Source organism: Pelecanus crispus, chromosome 1, assembly GCF_030463565.1.
Source record: "Pelecanus crispus isolate bPelCri1 chromosome 1, bPelCri1.pri, whole genome shotgun sequence".
NCBI classification, from domain to species: Eukaryota; Metazoa; Chordata; class Aves; order Pelecaniformes; family Pelecanidae; genus Pelecanus; species Pelecanus crispus.
In genome coordinates this window covers 24,336,819-24,359,737 of record NC_134643.1, presented here as the reverse complement: position 1 = coordinate 24,359,737, position 22,919 = coordinate 24,336,819, and the positions used below count along the sequence as shown (strand labels likewise).

The 22,919-nt window shown below is 36.6% G+C and overlaps 1 protein-coding gene across 1 annotated transcript in view; it reads right to left on the bottom strand.

Annotated features, from left to right (window-relative positions):
• The window catches only part of GRM8 (glutamate metabotropic receptor 8), a 363,184-nt gene that overhangs the window by 45,058 nt on the left and 295,207 nt on the right, over positions 1–22,919 (bottom strand). Inside the window, exon 8 of the mRNA XM_075704969.1 lies at positions 5,892–6,827. Coding sequence (XP_075561084.1) covers positions 5,892–6,827 — 936 coding nt within the window. The remainder of the gene's footprint in view (positions 1–5,891; positions 6,828–22,919) is intronic.

The window sequence follows — 22,919 nt, the reverse complement described above, 5'->3', positions numbered from 1 at the left end:
GGGAGAAGAAGAAGATTGGGCAATAAATTGTAACTCAGTCATACTCTTATTCACATCTTTTTTGCCACTCTGCTTCTACAGCAGAACAACAAAGTCCTAATTTCTGCTGAGGATTAGGGCACAAATCCTAGGAAATCATCAAATTTAGAAATAATTTATCTCATGAAATGTTTACATTTGCAAAACATGAAATGATAAAACATTACAAAAAGCATAATCTTTGTTAACACACAGTTTCCAGTGAGAGGGAAGGATATTTCTATCAGACAATCTGGTGAATTTTATCTAATTTTCTGTGTCTAAAACATACAAAAATTCAGTTACTGATAGTTTTGTTTTAATCCTGCAGGTCCTCCCATATTCTAAAGAGTCTGAAAAAATCAGCAATAGCACAGAAATTGAGTTTTGAACAATGATAAACTGTGGAAAGTATCACTTCTGCAGTCTTCTAAGTTTGGATCCCATGATCATGAAAATTAGAAACTGTTCCAAATATCCCTCAGATTAATCTTCATGCTATGCACAGTGTTAGCACTAAAGATTCTGGTTTAAGCAAGCCAAACATTATTCATAAAATGGAAGAAATACTAACATGATAAGTTGTCTGTCTTTACTTTTTCCTGTGTTGTATACTGCATGGACTACCTGCAGAGCTAAATTTCTGAATATGATCAGAATTAGAAGAAAATGCTTTGAGGTGAAGGAAAGGCTTAGTGCAGTCTGCTTCATTAACACAATCTGAGGCATCATTAAGATGCTTTGTTTTCTTACGGTCACAGGACTACATTTAGCCAAGAATTCATAATATAAACACACACAAAAAAAGTTTATTTCTCTAAACTTTGTAGAAATGTGGGGGAAGTAAGGGGTCAGTACCTGAATTGTCACTAGCAGGGTTTTTTTTTTTTAAGCTAAAGAACATATCTTGCTAGACTGATGGAACTACCTCTCTGTCTCACTGAGAACTGAGTAGCTTCCTCTTGACAACTACAACAGTAGCTCACAAGTCAAATTAATATTGAGATACTCTTGTTCCTAGCTTCTTTTACTGTTACTAACAGCTGGATATAAGCATAGGATCCACATGATCAGCAAATCCAGGATAAAAACAGCTGGAATAGTAAGATCATAAGGATAATAATTTATGGATTTCTACCATACTTTACAACTTGTTTTGCCTTTACTGCAGTTATGAAAAGAGAGATCAAACTTGTCAGAATAACTGGAAAATCTGTTAAAATGTATCTGCCTTGTTAGATTACATCTTGCAATTGCTTGCAATGGGAGAAGGAAGAAATCATTCAGCATTTTCTATGGTCCTCTTTCCTTAGCAGAAAGTGCAACCTCAGTTCTTTCACAGTATGGGAAACAAGTATTCATCTTCTCATTCAAAACAGAGTATTTCCAGGTTAATATAATAAATGATATCTTTATTATCTGTGAATGAACATGATTCATCCACCTGTCAAAACCAGTAAAAGGAAGGAAATTTAAAAAGTTCAGTTTGTCAAACAGGGATGTACTTTAAACACCCATCTATCTTCAGCTGGCTTTTGTGCAGTCTGCCTTTGCAACTTAATTTTACCCAGAGGTTCATCAAACATCTGTTTTAATCACTAAGCTAATTTCAATCTTTTTTTCTGTGGCATTCCAGTCATCATGACATTTTAGATATCTCTATTCCAGATGATCCCGGTACTTCCTATGTTTTGCCATGTACACGTGCATGACATAGATGAAGGCTATATTCACAGAATGCTTTCTCACAGAATTTCAGTCCTTTTCCTCTAAAGTACCTCACTGGCATTTACGCAAGTGTTAGAAAATTGGTATTTTATGTCTTTGGGTTACATTTTTCATTCAGTTCAATGACGCACTGGAATAATTTAATTATTTGTAGTGGGTTCCATCCGTAAAGCAGCAGCTGTCAAAACAGGCTTGATCACGAATGGACAAAACCATGAATCAGACAAAAAAAAAATCACACAGGACTTAAAATCAATGCTCTTATTGTTCTCTGCAGAATATCTGTAGAAATTACAATCTTAAAATGGCATGTTTAATAGCAAAGGGTCTTTATATTCTACTGCTTGAGATTAAGGACAAACAATAAACATGGAGTTCCATAAAAGCCACCAAGTTTGGGTTATGCAAGGTTAGAATCATAGAATCATAGAATGCTTTGGGTTGGAAGGGACCTTTAGAGGTCATCTAGCCCAACCCCCCTGCAGTGAGCAGGGACAGCTTTAATGAGATCAGGTTGCTCAGAGCCCCATCCAACCTCACCTTGAATGTTGCCAGGGATGGGGCCTCCACCACCTCTCTGGGCAACCTGTGCCAGTGTTTCACCACCCTCAGTGTAAAAAACTTCTTTCTAATGTCTAGTCTAAATCTATTCTTCTTTAGTTTAAATCCATTATTCCTTGTCTTGTCACAACAGGCCTTGTTAAAAAGATTGTCCCCATCCTTCCTGTAGGCCCCCTTTAAGTACTGAAAGGCTGCAATAAGGTCTCCTCGCAGCCTTCTCTTCTCCAGGCTGAACAACCCCAACTCTCTCAGCCTGGCCTCATAGGAGAGGTGCTCCAGCCCTCGGATCATTTTGGTGGCCCTCCTCTGGACCTGCTCCAACAGGTCCATGTCCTTCTTGTGCTGAGGGCCCCAGAGCTGGACGCAGTGCTCCAGGTGAGGTCTCACCAGAGCAGAGTAGAGGGGCAGAATCCCCTCCCTCGACCTGCTGGCCACGCTGCTTTTGATGCAGCCCAGGATACGGTTGGCTTTCTGGGCTGCAAGTGCACATTGTTGGCTCATGTCCAGCTTTTCATCCACCAGTGCCCCCAAGTCCTTCTCTGCAGGGCTGCTCTCAATCCCTTATTTTGGATTGGTATTTTAACCTTTTGTTAATTGGCCATAGATATAGATATTTTTTAATTTGTTGAATATTATATAATTTCTTGAATATTATATAGTATTATATAGTAGTTCTGTGAATTTTGTACTAGTTTTGTATTAGTCTGAGATAATATATATGAGTAGAAAGAGCATCTGTTATAAAGGGCTGTTAAAAATATTACAAATGTCAAGACTATAAATCAACATATTCCCACTGAATCTTCTTAAGTTACCTTAACTTTTACCATGTTTTCTCTTATGGATGTGTCACATGATGCAAATTCAGGCATTTAACTCAGCTGTATTAACCAGCTAGAGACCCACAGTTCTTCATATGCGCAGTGGAGAGAGATGAGTTTCCCATCTGATCCCAAGGCCACTAAATGTAAAGGTAACGTTCCCATGATGATCTATGAGTTTTGGATCTAGACCCCTGCTTTTAGCATTAATGGTCCTATTTCTTTGTTTATCAGTCAAAATATTTTGACAGTGAAATAAAAATAAAAACTTCTCAATGCTCTTTCTACTTAATCTGTGTTCATGGAATAGTTCATTAAGAAAATATAACTTCTCTTTCAAAAAATGCACAATGACTTCTGCTGTTGTTGTAAGCACTACCAATGTTTAGGAAAACAGAAGTTCCTCAAAACATTTTGGAGAAGTTTTAACTACTCTTTATTCAAACAGAAGTGTGTCTAAAGCTAGTAGTGCAATGAATTGCTAGTTGGAAGTACACTTGGCTTGTAATGAATGGTATGTTAAATTTTATTACTGTCAACATTTCAAAAAAGGAAACATTGCTTTTAAATAGTATTTTAAGTTCCCCATCTTATTGGTCCATTATCTCTGAACAAACTCAAGCCATCAAAAAAAAAATCAACTGTAAAGAAAGTAAGCACCTAACAAAAGTCTGTTTAAATTTATTTTCTCTTTCATTTCTTTCACCCTTAAAAAGATCCTAATACAGAATTTCAAATAAGCTATTCTATAATGTATTAGTTTGTTTATAAAATGCTTCTTTTGGTGTTATGCACTAACTGAGAAACCTACAAGCAACTTTGATTTTATTCAGACAATGTACATATGTGTGCACTAAGATATTACATTTTTGTCCTATTCAGACAAGCAATTTAATTGTATGAATGCACGAGCTATTATGATGATGTCCATAAGACTCTGTGTGGAAACATGTTTTTATTTGCAGTAAAAAGTAGAAGCACTGTGAAAAGAATTATTTGAATTACAGAGCTACTATATTAGCATATTAATTTGGGTTTTTTCCTCCTGAAAGTTGTTATCAGAAGAATAACAAATCATTTAGGAAAAAAGACAACTAATAAGTGAAATTTAGTGTTAGAAGCTGTGCGATTTAGTATAATTTGTGTGTTTAGTCTTGGGTTTCATAAAAGAAATGCAAAAGAGGTGTTCATTAAACGTCTTTAGAGGTCAAAACCCAATCCATCCTTTATTACAAGCTAAGGTGAACCAATGGTGTAAATCAAAAGCCACTGCACAGTTGACAGCCAAATATTATTTTCTTTTGTTATAGGTACTCGTCATAAAACTGACTGGCCCAAGCTTAATTTAATTTATTAATTTAATTAAATTAATTAATTTAATTAATTAAAACAAAAAAGTACCACACATTTATACCACAAAATATTTTTTTCAATTAAGCCTACACATACAAAAAAGTCAGAATTTAAGTACAATTCACCTAAACATGTTTTTCTATATCAAACAGGATTTTTTACATTTATTTACTGTATCTATGATAAGCCATTACCCTGGTACTCACTTCCCCTGACTTAATCCAAAAGGCCATGGAAATCAAGCCTGATCCAATTCAGCAAGCCTGCTTACTTTAATTTTTTAGTGATGAAAATATTTTTCTGCCACACTCTCTCCCCCATACAAATCCTCTGCTTGAATTAGCAAGAATTTTAACAAGCTATACAGACCTATTCTTTAATTCTGCAGGCAAAAGTGCCCTCTAAACCAGAGACATGTCAAAACTTTGCACAATTATAAGTGGACACATGTTGACTTTTCCAATTAAATTCATTAAATAAAAACGTATATTTCAAAACATTATAAAAATAAAAGAAAAAGGAAAAGAGTTTATGTAAAAGACTGATGACTTTAATTTCTAAGATTTTCCACAAATCTCACTAATTTGCAGTTTTGAAGACTGATGCTAGTATTATTGCTCTTTCCCACCTAAATTGTCATTTTCACCACTATCAGCTAGATAAAAACAGTCGACATTTACCTCTGCCTTCCTATTAGAACTCAGAAGGAGAATTAAATGTCTGACATGTTTTGTACTGCTCACCATGACTGATACCAGGAAAGATCTATGCCAACTGAACAAGGAATAACAGATATCCAAGTATGCAACATCTAATTTCTCATTAAAAGATCAGGAAAATGTTTTCTTTTTGCTCTGAGATAATAATTAGTGAATCATGCTTTATAAAATTTTACATACACTTCATTCACTCCTATTCTTTTTTTTTTTTTTTTTTTTTAAGTTATATGTGTCAGCCAGATAGAAAAGTAATTCTTTTCATTCTGCCTAGGCATTCTTCTTCATTATTTTTGACAAATGTAAGTTGATCTTCTTAGACTTTTGAAATGCAACCATTTCTATCAGATCTGTGGATGATAACAATGATTTATAGTGCTTCATGTAACAGGCTAGAGCATCACTGAAGGATAATAATAAATGTTAGAAGAAATAGTCATTTAAGGTTATATTGAGAAAATGTCAACATTATTATGCCAGCCACAGCACAATCACATTCAGTTTCTTATTTTAAATTATAGGAAACCTACCTTTTGAATCGTATATTTTTATATCTGTAAATTCTGAGAGTTTGTTTGCAATTAGCATTCAGAATTACTCATTTGTAAGAGTGAAAATATTGTAGTGTTACGAGTATTGCTAGACAAAAATAAAAAGAAGATAGTATTTGATTTGTAAACTTTTCATCACTCACCTTCTCTGCTGATTGGGCCGTACCAAAAAAGATTGGAATAAAAGCTAACCAAATTATGCAGGTTGTGTACATAGTAAATCCAATGGGTTTTGCTTCATTGAAGGTCTCTGGAACCCCTCTTGTTTTAATAGCATAAACAGTGCATGTGACCATCAAGAGAATACTGTATCCAAGGGAACAAATGAGAGAAAGATCTGAAATGTCACATTTGAGAACTCCCCTGGCATTTTCTGGTTCAAGTGTCCTCTGCTCTCCATAGTCTACGATGGTATGTGGTGGATCAATAGCAAACCAGATGAAGACTCCAATAAGCTGCATGGATATGAGGCTGAAAGTGATCACTAGCTGTGAAGCTGGACTAATAAATTTGGGAGCTGTGACAGATTTTTTACCTTGTTCAAATATTCTGTGAATCCTGTTTGTTTTGGTAAGCAAGGCAGCATAGCTGAAACACATGCCAAGTCCTAAAAAGATCCTTCGAAACGAGCAGACCACTGTATCAGGAGTTGCAATCATTAAAAAAGTAATGGAGTAACAGAGAAAAATCCCAGTCAAGAGCACGTAACTGAGCTCCCGTCCAGAGGCCCTGACGATTGGTGTGTCATTGTACCGGACAAACGTCACAATCACAAAGGTGGTGGCAATTATACCAAGGATAGCTATGAAGACGGGCACAATGGCCCAAGGAGAATGCCACTCCAGTTTGATTATGGGGATAAGCTGGCAATCTGTACGGTTGGCGTTTGGTCTCTTATTAATGGGGCACAGTTCGCAGTTGAATTCATCCACCTGGTAATGGTACCCCTCACATCGTTCGCAGTGCCAGCAGCAGGGCACTCCCTTCACGGTTTTCTTTCTTTCCCCAGCTTTACAGGGCAGGCTGCAGACAGATGCTGGATGAGTGTGTTCTCTATTAGCCCACTGCATGTCTTCTACCTGTGGGTATAAAAAATTAATGAGCCTTCTATTTTCCCCATTTATAATATCCTAATCCTGGCCACAGGTTTGTCATAAATCACTGCACGCTGACAGTACAAATACAGTTTACCATAATAAGAAACCTGTTTCTTTCCCTTGTATTGACTTTATGAAAGTGTTAAATGATTGTGTCAAATAAATCATTCATGCCACAGGCTTGATGAGTGTCATTAGTTTCTATTTACCTTTTTACTGCTGACCAAATTGACGTCTGTAAAGATATTTATTGACTTCAGGCTAGTTTAAAAGCAAAAAAACCCTGTACACAGTGCTTCAAAAGTTAATCACATGCAAATATAAATACCAGTAGTTCTCAAACATTTAATTACAAAATAAGACTATGTTAGTTTCAGCATGGTTTCTGGTACAGTAAAGAAATAGATTAAAATCTCCTTGCATCTGCTCTGGCAGAACAAAGAGTGCCAGAAGAAAGATCCATGATGCCACCTCTTCCACAAATGTGGATATTTTACACTTTTCCACTTTCTAAGTCTAGAAATGTACAAGAGTGTTCTCTTTACATTTCTAGAAGATAAAAATGAGTATATACCGCTTTCTGAATCATGGTGGAAAAAGATGTCATGGCTACTACTTTAGTCCTCCTGATTTAAAAATTCCTAAGATCTTTTTGTAGTACAGAACAGATGCACACAATGCAGTCCTGTTTTGTAAATCCCAGATTTGTCCACAACACCACATTAACAAAACATATTTTGTTCATCCACTTATTTATTCTTCCTGTATGACCCCCCAAATGAAATCTGAGTAGGAAATTAATAGATTTAAAGCATCTCCTGCTTAAAATTATAACTCAGTTTCATCCCAGCTCTCCTTAGCCCACCCTTAGTAAGACTGTGTTCTGCAAGAGGTCACACTGAGTGAACCAGGGCAGTGTGTAGAGCAAAGAGCTACTTGTAGGCACCAGAATCACTCTGTGTTGCTCCCATGCTCCACTTCTCATTCCTGTTAGGTGGTAAGCACTCAAGGACAAAGGACTTGCCTTGTTCTTGCCTATTAAGTGCTTAGCACTTTTGTTTAATTTGGAGGCTTTATTTATAAGTGAAACAGCAGCAACAAAACTTCACCTGTCAGGAATGTTTTCAGTTCCTTCTGGAGGAGGACAGAATGAGGACAGCTTATCAAGAGGGATAATTTTGGCCTTAAGGGTTTATTTTTCCAGCGATTTTTCAACAGACTTGAGAGAATATCACAATGTAACATTGCCGGCCTCATTTGCCTTCCTCGGAGAGCCAGAGCACTGGTTACAGCACCATGCAGGGTGAATAAAGCAGCAACAAGCAGCCAGGCTCTTTGTCTCCTCTGTCCAGTCTCCTGCACAGTGTAGGATTTTACTGTTATTTGCCACTCAAAGGGGTAAACAAGGGACCACACAATAATGAGGAGACAAGAAACTCACTCATACAACCAGCTCTGTGAATCCCGAGTCACCCAAGGACTTCAGTGGGGTTTGGATTGGTGCTGAACCTACAGAAGTTAACCATATTTTATATCAAGGACTGTGCTAATTACACCGAATGCAGCATCTGGTGACTATCTAAAAAGAAATCACTTAAGTAATTAGCTTCCTAAAAACCGTAAGAATGATCCAGTTGCATGAAACAGCTTTGATAGAACCCTAGCAGAACACTTGACACTCTAAGAAAATATTCACCTCTGTTACAATCTCCTGATTTTAATCACTGAAATGCTCAAAGCCTGCATAACCCCTACTGTTTCATCTACTAGACAAGAGAGAAAACATGTTATGATGAAATCAGTGTGATAGCAAAGACATATTCTCCTTCACAGTGTTGTTAGGAGAATAAATACATCAAAGCTTGTGATTTAGTCAGATACTATGATAATGGGGGCAACAGGAGGCCATGGTCATTAATCCAGATCTGTGGATAAGTTTGGGATGACTCAAAAAAGAAAAGTACTGCATATTTGCCAGATTATAGCACAAAATGCAGAATCACCAGGAGAGTACACAATGCCTGATCCAGCATAAACTTAGAATGGCATGGACAGGCAATATCTGATCTGGCAGAAAGCCTGACAGGATAAAGCTAAGGTGTCCAATTTTTTTAACATATTGAACTAGCAAAGTGAGTTTATAGCAGATCAGCATTTAATACCATCAGGCAACAGTGTTTCTTATCTGGCTTTAAGCATCCTAAAGCCACATTTACTGTATTGTGAATCCACGGCTTAGCTAGGTACACAGAATTCCTTTGTGTCTTTCAGAGTTTCTACCTTAATAAAAGAAAAAAGAAAAAAATACCTTTTTATTGTACAGCTACTTATGATTTCACATACTTTTGTCTTGACAGTGCTTTAACTGACTAAAAACATGCTTAAAAACTCATCCTGTTTGGCAATACATTAGAGTGCCTCAGGTTACGCATCCCAGTGGCAACAACAGATAATAAATTCCTATTTCTGAAGGTCACTGGTAAAGATTCATATTATGTTTTTCATTCTAGCACATCTGACACATAAACTACACAAAATATCATTTGCAGCATGGCAATACATGTTTATGAGTGTTGGAAAACTCATTGGCTAAACAAACTTTTTTTTTTTAATTAATTATGAATACAAACACTATTAGCTGTTAGCGATGGAACGATTCAATCAAGAATGGACTCTTAAAGTACAAAAAAATTCTAAATCAATGTAGAGAATAACCAGAATGAATAGCTGGTGCAGGTGCATTTTACAAGGTATACAAGTTATATCTTACAATCTGTCTTGTCTGGATTACTTTTTTTAGGCAAAACCTACAGTTACATTTAGGTTGACCTACATTTCTGAAAAAGCTCTTAACAAAAATGTTATGAGTTCTTCCTCATGAGTTTTTTATTTCACTTTCTATGTAAGAAAAAAGAGAAGATATATTCACAAGAAACATTGGCCAGTGTTTGAAATTAGAAATCCCCTTTAAGATACTTGCAGATATGAGATTCTGGCATTGTAGGATTTTACCTCTGGAAGTGGGTGCAAAGATGGGATTCTCCCATGAACCCAACCATCCTGACAACTCTGTTTATAGCTACATTAACAAGCAACATGGCATAGTGAGAGCCAATCTGTGGAGAAAAGGCATTGACTCTGAGGACTTGATGTTCACATTGGTCAGTATTTGAAGTTAGAGTCTGGGAAAGAATCCGAGAATCATAGAATCGTTTAGGTTGGAAAAGACCTTTAAGATCATCCAGTCCAACCATTAACCTACACTACCAAGTCAAGAAGGTTATATTGAACTAATTTTGATGTAGTTCAGTGGACTGAACACCCAATAATGATTAAAGAAGATTAGATATCCTTCTGGAAAGCATCTTCTCTTTTCATTTCAGCCAAAAGCAATCCAGTTCACATAGCCTGAGACCCACTCCACAATAAGCAAGTGTACTAAGTGGGAATAATTGGCAGATTCATTTCAAAAGCAGACTCTTGAATGAAACCAAAATGCTAATGCGTGTACACCGTCAGACTGCTACTTAGACACTACTGTAGTAGAGGCAGAGTAAAGGTCAGGGGAAACTGTACCTCAGAGTGAGCGTGGCTTGCTTTTATTACATCTGAACAGGTTTGCTAAGGGTTTCTGTATATGCAGCAATTAAAGACTGAAAAGTCCTGCTACTTCTTGTCCTCTGGTTCATTCCCAGATATCCATAACCTGCAGCACTCTTTGCCTGTAATGTATTTTTGAGTTATTATTTTGCATAATATGAATGTAATAAGGAAATCCAGTACAAGACATAATTACAACAATGGTCTTAAAGCTCTATCAGTTTTTTCAGTCACTGAATGTATATACCAAAGGACTTGGCTTCTTGAACTCCTGCAGAAGATTCACCTGTGTCATTATTTTTCTATCCTTAGGTTATAGTACTATTGATCCCACTTCTTCTCTGAGATTAACTTTAGGCAATAAATGATAGCAGAAACTGCTAAGAAACAAGAAAGTGAAGGAGGATCATTTGGGAACACAGAGCCAGGGACGTTGTATAATTTTCAGAACTGTTGAAAACAGTAATAAACTTTAAAGGGAGTTGCTGGATGCTCAGCCTCTTTTGAAAATCATACTTTTTATATAGACATAAACAATTAGCAGTGGAACTTTCAAAAGTGCCAAAGGGAACTTGTTCAATCCAGCTAATTAATTTAAATGGGAGCTAAGTGCCTTGTCTGTTTAAGTGCTTTTGAAAACCCCACTACACTTCCATCTGCAATTTTCACAATCTAAATACTTTGGAAAATCCTCCCCAAAGTGATCTAGAAGTTCAAATGTTACAAAACTAACTTCAGGGGAGCTTAACTTTAGGCACACATTTTTAAACAAAATTCTCATGGGGGAAAGAAACTGGCAAAGAAGCCAAAGCCAGAAAAAAGAGAGACAGAAAAGAAGGGGTTTTTTTGACATTGAAAAGAATGAAAAAGTTCTGCATCTCTTCAGCCCTTATTGATCAAAATATCTGGGTCTGCAGCACTCTTTATACTGCTCAGACCCTCCTAAGGCTGGGTGAGTCTCAGATTATTAAGTAGCCTTAGGTAAATTTAGTTTCTAGAAGACTTATTTTGTCACCTTTATTTTCATGTGTGTTGTGGTTTAGCCCCAGCCAGCAACTAAGCACCACGCAGCCGCTCGCTCACTCCCCCTACCCCGATGGGATGGGGGAGAGAATCGGAGGAGTAAGAGTGAGAAACACTCCTGAGTTGAGATAAGAACAGTTTAATAATTGAAATAAAGTAAAATAGAAATGATAATAATAACAATACTACAACAACAACAACAACAACAATAATAATAATAATATACAAAGCAAGTGATGCCCGATGCAATTGCTCACCACCCACCGACAAACACCCAGACAGTTCCTGAGCAGCCAACCCCCCCCAGTTTATATACTGAGCATGATGTCGTATGGTATGGAATAGCCCTTTGGTCAGTTTGGATCAACTATCCTGGCTCTGCCCCCTCCCAGCTTCTTGTGCACCTGGCAGAGCATGGGAAGCTGCAAAGTCCTTGACTAGCATAAGCAGTACTTAGCAACAACTAAAAACATCAGTGTGTTATCAACATTCTTCTCCTACTAAATCCAAACCACAGCACTGTGCCTGCTACTAGGAAGAAAATTAACTCTATCCCAGCCAAAACCAGGACAATGTGACATCTTCTAACTGCTGTTCACTACAGTGTGATACATGATAAGGCAAAGTTCATTGTTAACTGTATCTGAATTCATCATCTAGGTCAGATGGATTGGAATAGCCTAGCTCTGTATCCATTATTAATAATAGTTTAAATGTTATTGTTTTTATTTGATTAGCTTCTCTGAATTTGGAAAGTGTCTTATAGATTGATGTGCTATCATGAAGTACCTCACATTCCCCTAGAATAAGGTTCCATTTTCTACTATTCCAATACTTACCGGAGTGAAAACATCAGAAAGAGTATGACAGCATGTCTGTAAGACACATACTCATTTTCTATGAAATGTATCATGATACAAAAAGAGAATGGCTTCATTGCTATTTAAATAGACATAAAAATCATCTCTATACGAGATATCTGCCTGACAGAGCTGCAATTTGCTTTAATTTGCAGCACTAAGATTCACAGTTCACTAAACCATTAAAATACAGACAAAACGCCATTTCATATCAAAATTGAGTAAACACCTCTATCGTTCATGAACATTACAAATACAATTGCCTCTAATATCTAATAATAAAGCTAAAATTTAATGATGTGAGAACTAGGCTAAACAAGATGAGATTTATATGACACAGTACAAGTAGCACATTCACATTCCTGGCACCAAGTTCTTCCAGTAATCAAGCAACTCATTCATTTAGCAGTGCCCTCAGCAACCAAAGGAGACTGATCAAAAATGTGGTTAATAGGTCACATATCATTTCTGAACCATTTATGTATACAAACCCACTCTGTTTTCCATTCTTGGATCATGGAAAATTTTATCACTTACTCACATAATTCAGCAACTGGTGACAATATAAAGGCACTCGGACAGCCTTCAGCGAGTTTATATTAAGGACATTGGTGGATAATATTTTAATGTTTCTGATTATGTTATATTATCACTTACAGGAATTTTTTTTTTTGAAATCTCATCTCAGAGCTAGATATTTACTTAAAATAATGAAAAGTATGTGTTTAAGAATATTATTGTAATTAATGGAATCATACAAGATCTGGACAGAGGAATGCAAGTAGTACATTCTACCAGAGTTATAGGAACAGGCAAACATCTTATTTTGTAGCCAGTTAGCCAAGACTTTCAGAAGCCTCAAGGCTTCACATATAACTTCACATGGCTTTTAATAGATATTCAAATTCTTAGTTATAAAAATGACAAAGAACTGAAATATCACCTCCAGCTGTCACTAAGAGTTGTTCTTATTTTTGTCTTGAGTTCCTGGAAGTATTTCTCTTCTGACAAAAAGGTTCATCATAGGAGCATAGCAAGTGGGTGAATTAAGGCAATTTAGTCTAATATTTAGCTTTTCAAATTGTCTAATGCATCTGTTCTCACAGTAAAAGTTCAAGTCTCTAATGTACCTTGTCCAATCAAGTCATCTGAACCATCAAAAAGCAAAATTAAACTGAAACCGGTTCAACTCATTATGAGCCTAAATATAATGATCATTGCATTCAGTCTATCAGACAGATTTTATCTCTCTAGAGAAAAGCTGGGTATACTTACAGACTAAACTTACAAATATTTAAGAGGTATGTGCAGAAGGAAAATAAGTCAAGGACAAAAAATACAGTTTTAAATTAAGGAAAACAAAACAAAACAGAAACCAGAATTAATCCAGACTGTCAATGGCAGTATAAAAATCACTATTGTTACATATTTGCCATAATTGCTGTAAATTATTTACCTCATTCACCCCATACACATGTTTTCCTAACAAATGAGATGTCATTTTCTGGAATTTCAGGCATGGACATTCCTAGAGGTTTGCAAAGAACATGGGATCATATCTTTGGTTTTACCACATACTGGTTGAAAATTAATGCAGTAGGATATCCGTTTGAAGAGGAGTCTAAGAAGCTTGATTAGATGCAATGATCATTAAAGAACTGGTCTGAAATGCTACAAGGAAAATAATTCTTTCTTTTTTTCTCTAGGAACAGAAGCACATGTTGTTACAACCCAGATGGAAGCTGAATCCACCTGCCTAACGTGCTTCCTAGCACACCACTTACCCTCTCTATCTCACAGCTTCCCTAAAGCAAAACCAAAGACAGTTAAATTTACTGTAATTTTAATTTGAATACCTATTTACATGCATGTATGATTATTTATATGCATGTATGATTTAAAATGTCCTGGACTACAGGAAAGAAGGTGATATTTCTATTCTTTGAAAACAGTGCTACAGAACAGTTTAACAACTTTAGTCTCTAAGCTTAAAGTTAGCCTATATGGCTCTGATACAGTCTGACTTTCTCAGTGACGTTGGGCAACTTATTTAACCTGCTTGACCTTCAACTTTGTAGTTGGCTGGAGGGAAGCTATCATAGACAGGAGCAGTGGAGACACTTAAGTAAGTTTAAAATGTGGGTAAGAAGTTTAAGTAGGAATATAACTGATCTCCACCTCTCAGGTCTGGAAGGTTTTTTGCCCAGCAAGTACTTATATCTTAGAAAGCTTGATTAAAACAATTTTTACTTTTAAAACTAAACAATATTTTTTCAAAGACTTAGTACCAGAAACATCATAACAATTCTGTGCTTCCTCAGCTTCTCAAAATCTTTCTTGTCATCTCCAGTTTCCCAGAACTACAATATCATCAATCTCTGGAATTACTAACACTAAAAGAATGCATTTTTAATGTTCTGGGCATATTAACAAGTCATTCTCAGCTAGGGCAAAATAATTAAAAGGAAGGATGCTCTGAGGTAATACATGCAAACAGAAAAGAATGGTGTAAAAAAATATGGAGTTTCTTATGCTCATAAACAGAAAAGGTTAAATACTAGCCTTGCTTTATCAATGCAAGTATGTTATTTAGTGTGCTGAGACTGTAATTTTACCTCAAAGAGATGAACCTCACTAGTTAAGTCATATAATTCATGTCTGCTGAATACTTACATTAGAGGACCATACTGTGGAAACCTTAGACAGGGAATAATCATACCACTGTATCATAACCTACAGAGAGTGTTTTCTAGTGCTGTACAGACTTTAAACTCCAGTCTTAAAATGCTAGCCTTTGAATGGTTTGGGATCTGTTTATTTTACTTTTTTTTGCTTTTACTTTTCTCTACTTGTGGTTTTGTTGGTACTGATGGGCTACAGGATTGCTGACCCTAACAGACTCGGAGCTGCAATATATTCCCCTCTTCAATTTGCCAAACAACAAACTTATTAATGTGCATGGAATATCTGGAAAACAACATTTTATTCTCAGATTCCATGGGGAGTAGACTATCACAAAGTGCAGTGATTAGCAGGCCATCAAGTAAACAGCTACTGCACTGTGTAACTATGGGATGGAATTTTACAGCAATCTAGTAGGCACTTCTATTCAATATAAGCAAGATATGTTTTTTCTTTCCTGGAAGCATGAATCACAATTAATTTTTAAGGACCTGTTTCTGGAGATAGTTTCTATTTACAAATGAGACAAACAAAACAAAAAATCCAAACAAAACAAAAAACCCCACCACAATTATTTCCTTAATTTTATGACACAGAAATATCCTACTCAAGATGACATCATCAGATTTTTTAGAAGTGCTTTGCATGGTCTATTGTCTATATTTTGAAAATATATAATTACTATCAATGGATCAGACTGCAAATCAGTTTTCCAAAGATATTCTTTATGCAGACCATTTTCACATGAACAATCTCTATCGCATATCATTACCTAGAATCCTCACTGCTCTTACATGTACCTGACATGCACTCGGAGAGATTTTAATGAGCATTTAAATATATAACTTATGTACACACAGCAATTGAAGTCATTATATGTTACCAAAAGCAGACTGTGATGTAACTTTGCTTATAATTAAGCATGTTCAAAACCCCTCAAATTAAAAAAAAAAATAAAAAAATTGTAAGATTTGGTTTTTTCTTTAAGAAAATGCTGGTTTGAGAGGAAACCTTCCACCATTGCCTTTTCTTGTCGAGTGATAGTTTTTGACCAGCTCTAGTACAAAGGCCATTTGAACCATAAGGCTTGGAAGTACTTTTTTTTCCTGCAGTTGATCATGCAGAAATAGCCTGCAAGCACACTTCAAAAAATTTAGTGCTTGGAGAAAAGAAAAGGAGCCTAGTTCTGGCAAAGAGCTTTTTAATGTCACTTTCCTTGTGCCTGGGGAATCTTCTCAGTTCTGCCCAAGCTCCATGCCATCACTAGTTTAATTGACTAGTTACATTTCTTGATTAAGATTTTAATACCCATAACAAACATGGTCCTTCCCAAATCTGTTGCTGTTACTTTCAGTTACCTAAATTAAAGTTTGAGTCAGGCCTGTCCCAAGTCCAGTGCTCCATAGCTACTATATTTCCCTCCAATCTGAGTCAGATACCTTTCGTTCCCAATGGTGCTCATATTCTCCCCCACTTCACAGCTCCAAATAAAGAGAAGGAACACAAGACTTTAAGCACAGATGCCATTTGACTTTAAAGGAATTTTATATAGATTTTTTGCTTTAATTTTAAGACTAATTAACTTTATAAATCCCATTGTTTGAAGAAAAAATAGTCACCATTACATGCTTTCAATCATTCTATTGGTTTAAAGGTGAGTTTCTTTACCAAAACAGGAAGCTGCTGTCCCCAAACAGCTTCATGATGGCCTGCAAAAATTGTACTGGGCTAGACCTTCAGCAGATTTAGATAAGTTCTGCAACTTCAGTAGAGTTATGCTAACAAGGGCATGACCCATACACATATTTAATATTACTTAAGGAGATGACCTGTCACCCTTTTTGTTATCTTTAATATTTCATTATTTTAAAACTAGAAATTAGCCAATCATAAAAAGCCTGAGCTCAGTATAAAAAAAGGTGTTGATGGGTTTTGTTTTAGTTTTAATCCTGCCCAATTATTTTTAAATGGTTTAATCTATTTCCTGTTTCTTGATCAATGCAAAAGGTGCTGTGCCTATGAAACTTAAGAATGAATGCCTCTAAATTCCAACCTGCACAATCTTTCCTACAAAATAATACCAACACACAAATAATATATTCTTTTTATTCCCACTCTGCTCACAGACCAAGACCTCAATTGCACTAAGGGCTATACAAATCCACAAGAAAAAATGATGGTCTCAGTACTAAAGAATTCACAGTGAAACCATAAGATAAAGGAGAGCAGAGTATCAGCAGAATACAGAAAAGGACATCCTAAAAACAATAAGGCAACACTGATCGGCATGATAGTCAGCAGTCACAGCATTCCTCAAAACAGATGCTTTTTAGGAAATTGTAGCAAAAAGATTTTTAATGAGGGAACTGAAGGAAGAGAGCAGGGCAATTTTGCATTTATTTCCTGAGCTTTCCATCCAAGCATAAGCAGTAGCACTACAGAAAGCACAAACACAATAACTTCATCACTGACCTCACAAACAATAACAGAAAACAGAGCTGGAATATCCTGTGATCCTGTGCTTCTCAGTTTCTAAACAGTGTTTCAGCAAAGTGAAGCACTTGAAATTTTGAGCAAAGTTGCCCTCACCCCAGCAACCTTATACCTTAATTGACTGTGACAACGGAACAGACAAGCTCGGTTGAGATGTAGTGATCAAGTTCATTTCCCTGTCTCAAGAAAAGAGTCACTACACCTAAACCATTCCTGACATATTCGTCCAACCTGTTTTTAGAAAAAAAAAATCTGTTAATATGTGTAGTACGTTCTACCCTGAAGCACTGCAAAATCCTAAACACTGAGACATACATTTTGACACTGCTTTAAGGTGGTTTTCCACCATAATAGCTCATATCTTCTTTGCCAGCTCCTCTCAGTGAACAGTCAGATCTTTCCATGATAATAATTTTGAATTTTCAGCACTACATAAACAAAAGAAAATCACAATGGCCTTTTAAACACAGTTCCAACCAGGTAACAAAATCACATATAAGCAGTCTGAAAGTCTGAACTAGTTCAGAACTGGCAGAAAACAGACTGTGCTTTATACTGAGATTTTCAGCAGCAGGGGAAGAGCTCTCTCTGCCAAGTCTATGCTGCTGCTTGGAATGAAGAGTCAATAATTAAACTGAAAATTCTGTGGAGAGACTTAGTGATCTGGCAGGCACAAAACAAGCATGTGGAAGAACTTTAAGCTAGAGAAAATACCACACAGCACATTTAGTCAGAAAAAAAAAAAATTAAAAAAAAACCCCAAAACCAAAACCTTGTTACTAGGGAAAGAAAGATGAACATGTTCAAAATGAGAGTACTTTAGGAAGTCAGGCATTTTCATATGGACTGAACATATTGAGATTTATTCTACGGTACTTAAAGAACTGACTGAGGAGATAGAAAGCTCTTGAGAATTTATAGCAAAGTATGGAGAATTAGCAAACGGGAAACTCAGTGCTTATGCTCAGAAAAGGGGGGAAAAGAAGCAGCCAGGGAATTATCAATCATTCAGTTTAACTTGAATTCCCAGAAAAATCCTGAAAGAAACAAACACACACATTTTAAAAACACAGAGAAAACAAACAAGACAAATAACAGCCAAAAGGGATCTGTCAACTATAAGCTGTCACATTTCTTTCAGTAAGAGGGTAACAGGCATCATGGATGAGAGGCAAGCAGCTAGGTGTCATTTATCTTAACATTAGAAAGATTTTTGACACCATCTCAAATTACACTCTCAGTCATAAGCAACCTGTTGAAACAGATCTAGCCCCTAAGGGCTAGGTGCAAATTATATCAGAAAGCCATGGGAAGATAAAATTTGTCATTGATTCACTATCAGAATGGAAAGGATGGTACAGGGTAGGGTCTGGAAAGGTCTATTCTTAGTCTGCTATTATTCAATACTTGTAACCACTCAATGCAGTTTGGATGATAAAATAGAGTATATGGTGATCAAATTTGGGCAATAACACTGGAAAATGTTGAACTTATGCTGAAGGTCAGGACACTTATTCCAAATCATACTGCAGAGATTCTGAAAAAAGGAGTGTGCAGTTTAGCATGGACAACTAACAGGTAGCACATTGTGGGTCAGGAAGGACAGAGAGACAGCAGCTCTTAAAAGACATTGAGGTGCTGGAGCGTGTCCAGAGAAGGGCAACAAGGCTGGTGAAGGGAGTGGAGCACAGGCCTTATGAGGAGCGGCTGAGGGAACTGGGGTTGTTTAGTGCGGAGAAGAGGAGGCTGAGGGGAGACCTTATAGCTCTCTACAACTACCTGGAAGGAGGTTGTAGTGAGGTGGGTGTTGGTCTCTTCTCCCATGTAGTTAGCGATAGGACGAGAGGAAATGGGCTCAAGCTGCATCAGGGGAGGTTTAGATTGGATATTAGGAGAAATTTGTTTACAGAAAGGGTAGTCAAGCATTGGAACAGGCTGCCCAGAGAGGTGGTGGAGTCACCATCCCTGGAGGTGTTCAAAAAACGGGTAGGTGTGGCACTTCGGGACATGGTTTAGTCTAGTCTACCCTGGATTGGTTTAGTGTGGACTTGGTAGTGTAGGTTAATGGTTGGACTGGGTGATCTTAAAGGTCTTTTCCAACCTAAACGATTCTATGAAAAAAAAAAAAGATATCTCAGGGCTCTAGTGGATTATAATATATTGAACCAATGTCATACTGTTGCAAAAGGGGCAAAACGACATTCAGAAAAATGCAGATAGATAAAATAATCTTTCCCCTCTACTCTGCACTCATGAATACATGAAATTATGTTTCTCCTGTATTCTGCACTAGTAAGACTTCAGCCAGAGCACTTTGTGAAGGCTAGATCACTGTGTTTCAGTCGAAGGAGAATCAAATGGGGAGTCCAGAGGAATTCAGCAAAGATCAGAAGTGTGTCTAGAAAACATGATCTATGTGACTAAATTGAACAAACTCAGGTTGTATAGCCTGAAGAAATAACACAACCTAGGGGGTAAAACAACAGGCTTCGAATACATGAAAAGGATGAGGATGTGCTTGATGTATACTGAATAAAATAAGAAGTAAAGGGCTTAAATTAGAGCAACAAGGAGTAAATTCAGGTATTTATAAGACACTTCAGAGTGATAAGGGCAGTTAAGAAATGGAAGAGAACGCCTTCAGAGGTTGTGAAGTCTTCATCCTTGGAGCACCATAAGTATAGAGGAAGCTAACTTTATGCAAGGGCTAGATAGTCTTTTGACATCCCTTTAGCTGTCTTCTATAGTGCTAGGGCAGATTTCAGGTACTAGATATTTTGAGCACAGATAAAAAACTAAGATCATAACTAGGCCAGATGAATAGAAAGATTTCAATGTATTCTCATGACAACTAAATTCTTTAGACTGCCTTTTGCAGTTTTACAGAGTATCTATTTAAGAAACAAATTTTTTATATTTATAAGAATAAAGTAAATAAGAAATGCTGATGATCATACTTTTCCTACTTCTTGGTTAATTAATGATGCATATTAAATGTTGTTATGGATAGAGCTGCTGTATTGCTCTTGGTTACAGGGAAAATACTTCTCTGAGAAATGGTAGGGAATGAAGGTCTAAGTAAAAGAAATCATCACTGTCACAATAGTAGACTCTTTTCCACATAGATATAAAGGATATAAATCATTTTGAGAATTATTTAACAGCTCTCATGTAAAAAAGTCCAACCTGGAGTTCTATATGTGAATGGAAAGCTTTCTAAGAATTCATAGAAAACTTGTCCTTACCTATTAATGTGATGCATAAACTGAATCAAAAGAAGACCCTAAGTAAGTAACCAAGTTTATAAACCAGTAAATCTGTCATGGCTTTCTTCTAGATTTCTTGCTAAAGACATACACAGGCTTGCATTCACTCAGGAAACCTAGTGTAGGAGTCCAGTTGCTTGTGTCCCTCCCAGCATTTCCTCAAGGCATACAAGAAATCTACCTTTGAGGGGATTACTAGCAAATCAAAGAAAAACAAACTAACAAAAGCCAGAAAACTTAAGAAATGATGGCTGAAGGAGATCTTGAGAGTTCTCCTCTGGCCCCACCTCTGAATCAACTATGCAAAATCAGTCTATAGACCTCACCTGCTCAACCAGCCCATAGCGCTGGAGATTGCCCAGCTTCCCAGGCAATGCAGCCCAGTGCTTAATTATCCTCATCGTTAGAATCTTCCAGCATGTCTGCATTAAATCTCTCTTACTGTAATTCAGATCCACTACTTCTCTAATAGCTAAATTAACTATGATGAACAGTTTGTTCTTTTCCTCAATAATCATTTCTGTATTAAAAGAGATTAACATAACTCCCCTCAATTCAGTCTTCTCCAGACTAAACAATCCTAGTTTGCTCAACCTTTCCCTATAGGCATCCTTTTAGATGGCTGATTGTTATCACTGCTTGCAGCTGGACTGTCTCCAGCTACTCTACTTTTCGAAGTGAAGTCACAGTTCTGCTAACCAGATCATAGCACCAGAGAAGAGAACAGATGGATTACGTCACAAGTCTAAGACTTCCTTGCTGCAATGGCCTCTGGTGATGCAAACCTTAGTTAACCATTCCAAAGCCATTGCTTAGATTTATGCCTATGCTTTTTATAAAGGGAGTTTTGCTTCAATTCATGGAGTTACTGGAAACATTACTGCAATCCTCCCTATTTGATCCAGTCATTCCCGGCACATGCTGTTGTCCCACTCAACACTAAATCTGTTTACTGTGAGCTGAAGTTACAATGAGATTAGCTATGCATTCTTCATTCTGTGCCTTAAGCTGTGCTATCATAATATCACCACTAAAAACAGTGAGTGATAGCATTTTGGAAATGCAGAAAATAATTCACTCCCTGTCTTTAAATAATTTAAAAAAAAAGTTTTGGGGGATTTATCAGGATGAAAAGTCCTGGATAAATATTAGATGACTATCCTAAAGAAATTAAATTAATAGTACTGCAAGATGAAGAGAAATTGCAGCAAAGCAAACAGAAAAAATAATCATATAGTAATGTTCTGCTAACTGCTGGTTATTCTCTTTCATCATATCATAACCACTGAATATCTCTTTCATTTTCCATTTAATGATTTTTAATTTAGTAGTAAACTTCCATTATGTAACACAAATGAACAATAATTAAAGTAATTTAATCTACCATTTTTGCTTTTAAGCATGAATATTTTGCTTCTAGGTTTAAAGGGCAGCTCAATCTTCAAATTATAATGCATATATAAATGTCCATGCGGGAAAGGAGAAAGATGGAAGAGACTGGGGAAGAAACATGCTGATACTCCATGTTTCACACTGGTACCTCACAAAGCAATGCACTGCAGACTTGCTGCCAGCCATGCATAGTCCAAACTACCTGCTATGCCCAGTAGCTGTTTGTCTGTGCTAGAAGTCACAACACTTGCTGGTACCAGGGGAGCAGCTAACCTTGCTCTGAAGTCCCATATATGAATGCAGAACTCTCCAGGAATACATATAAAAGCTCCTGATTTTTCATTGTTCTATCACTGCACAATTGTTCTTATTGTGAAAGAGAAAAGAATATTTTAAAACACAAGTGATTTATTTGTCATGCGTGGTAAGGCCTCCTTTCTGTTTGTTTGAAAAAACAAGAATACCCCGTGGTCCTGTTGGCTATGGCTATTTAAAGAACAGTTCATTCTAATCATAACACTTCTTACAAAGGATGATCACAAAAAACTATTAAATATCTACCATCCACTCAAGAATGCTGTGACAAATTCACAGCCAAGTGTGCAACATCAACCCCATGCTTCATTTGAGAAACCTGACTTTCACTCACCCTGACAAGGTGGGAAAAAAATCCCTATTCATCCTAACTCTCAAGCAGAGGCTGTTTCACTGGCAATCTGGTATCACTGTAATGAAGAACAAATGGTTATCCAAGTTCA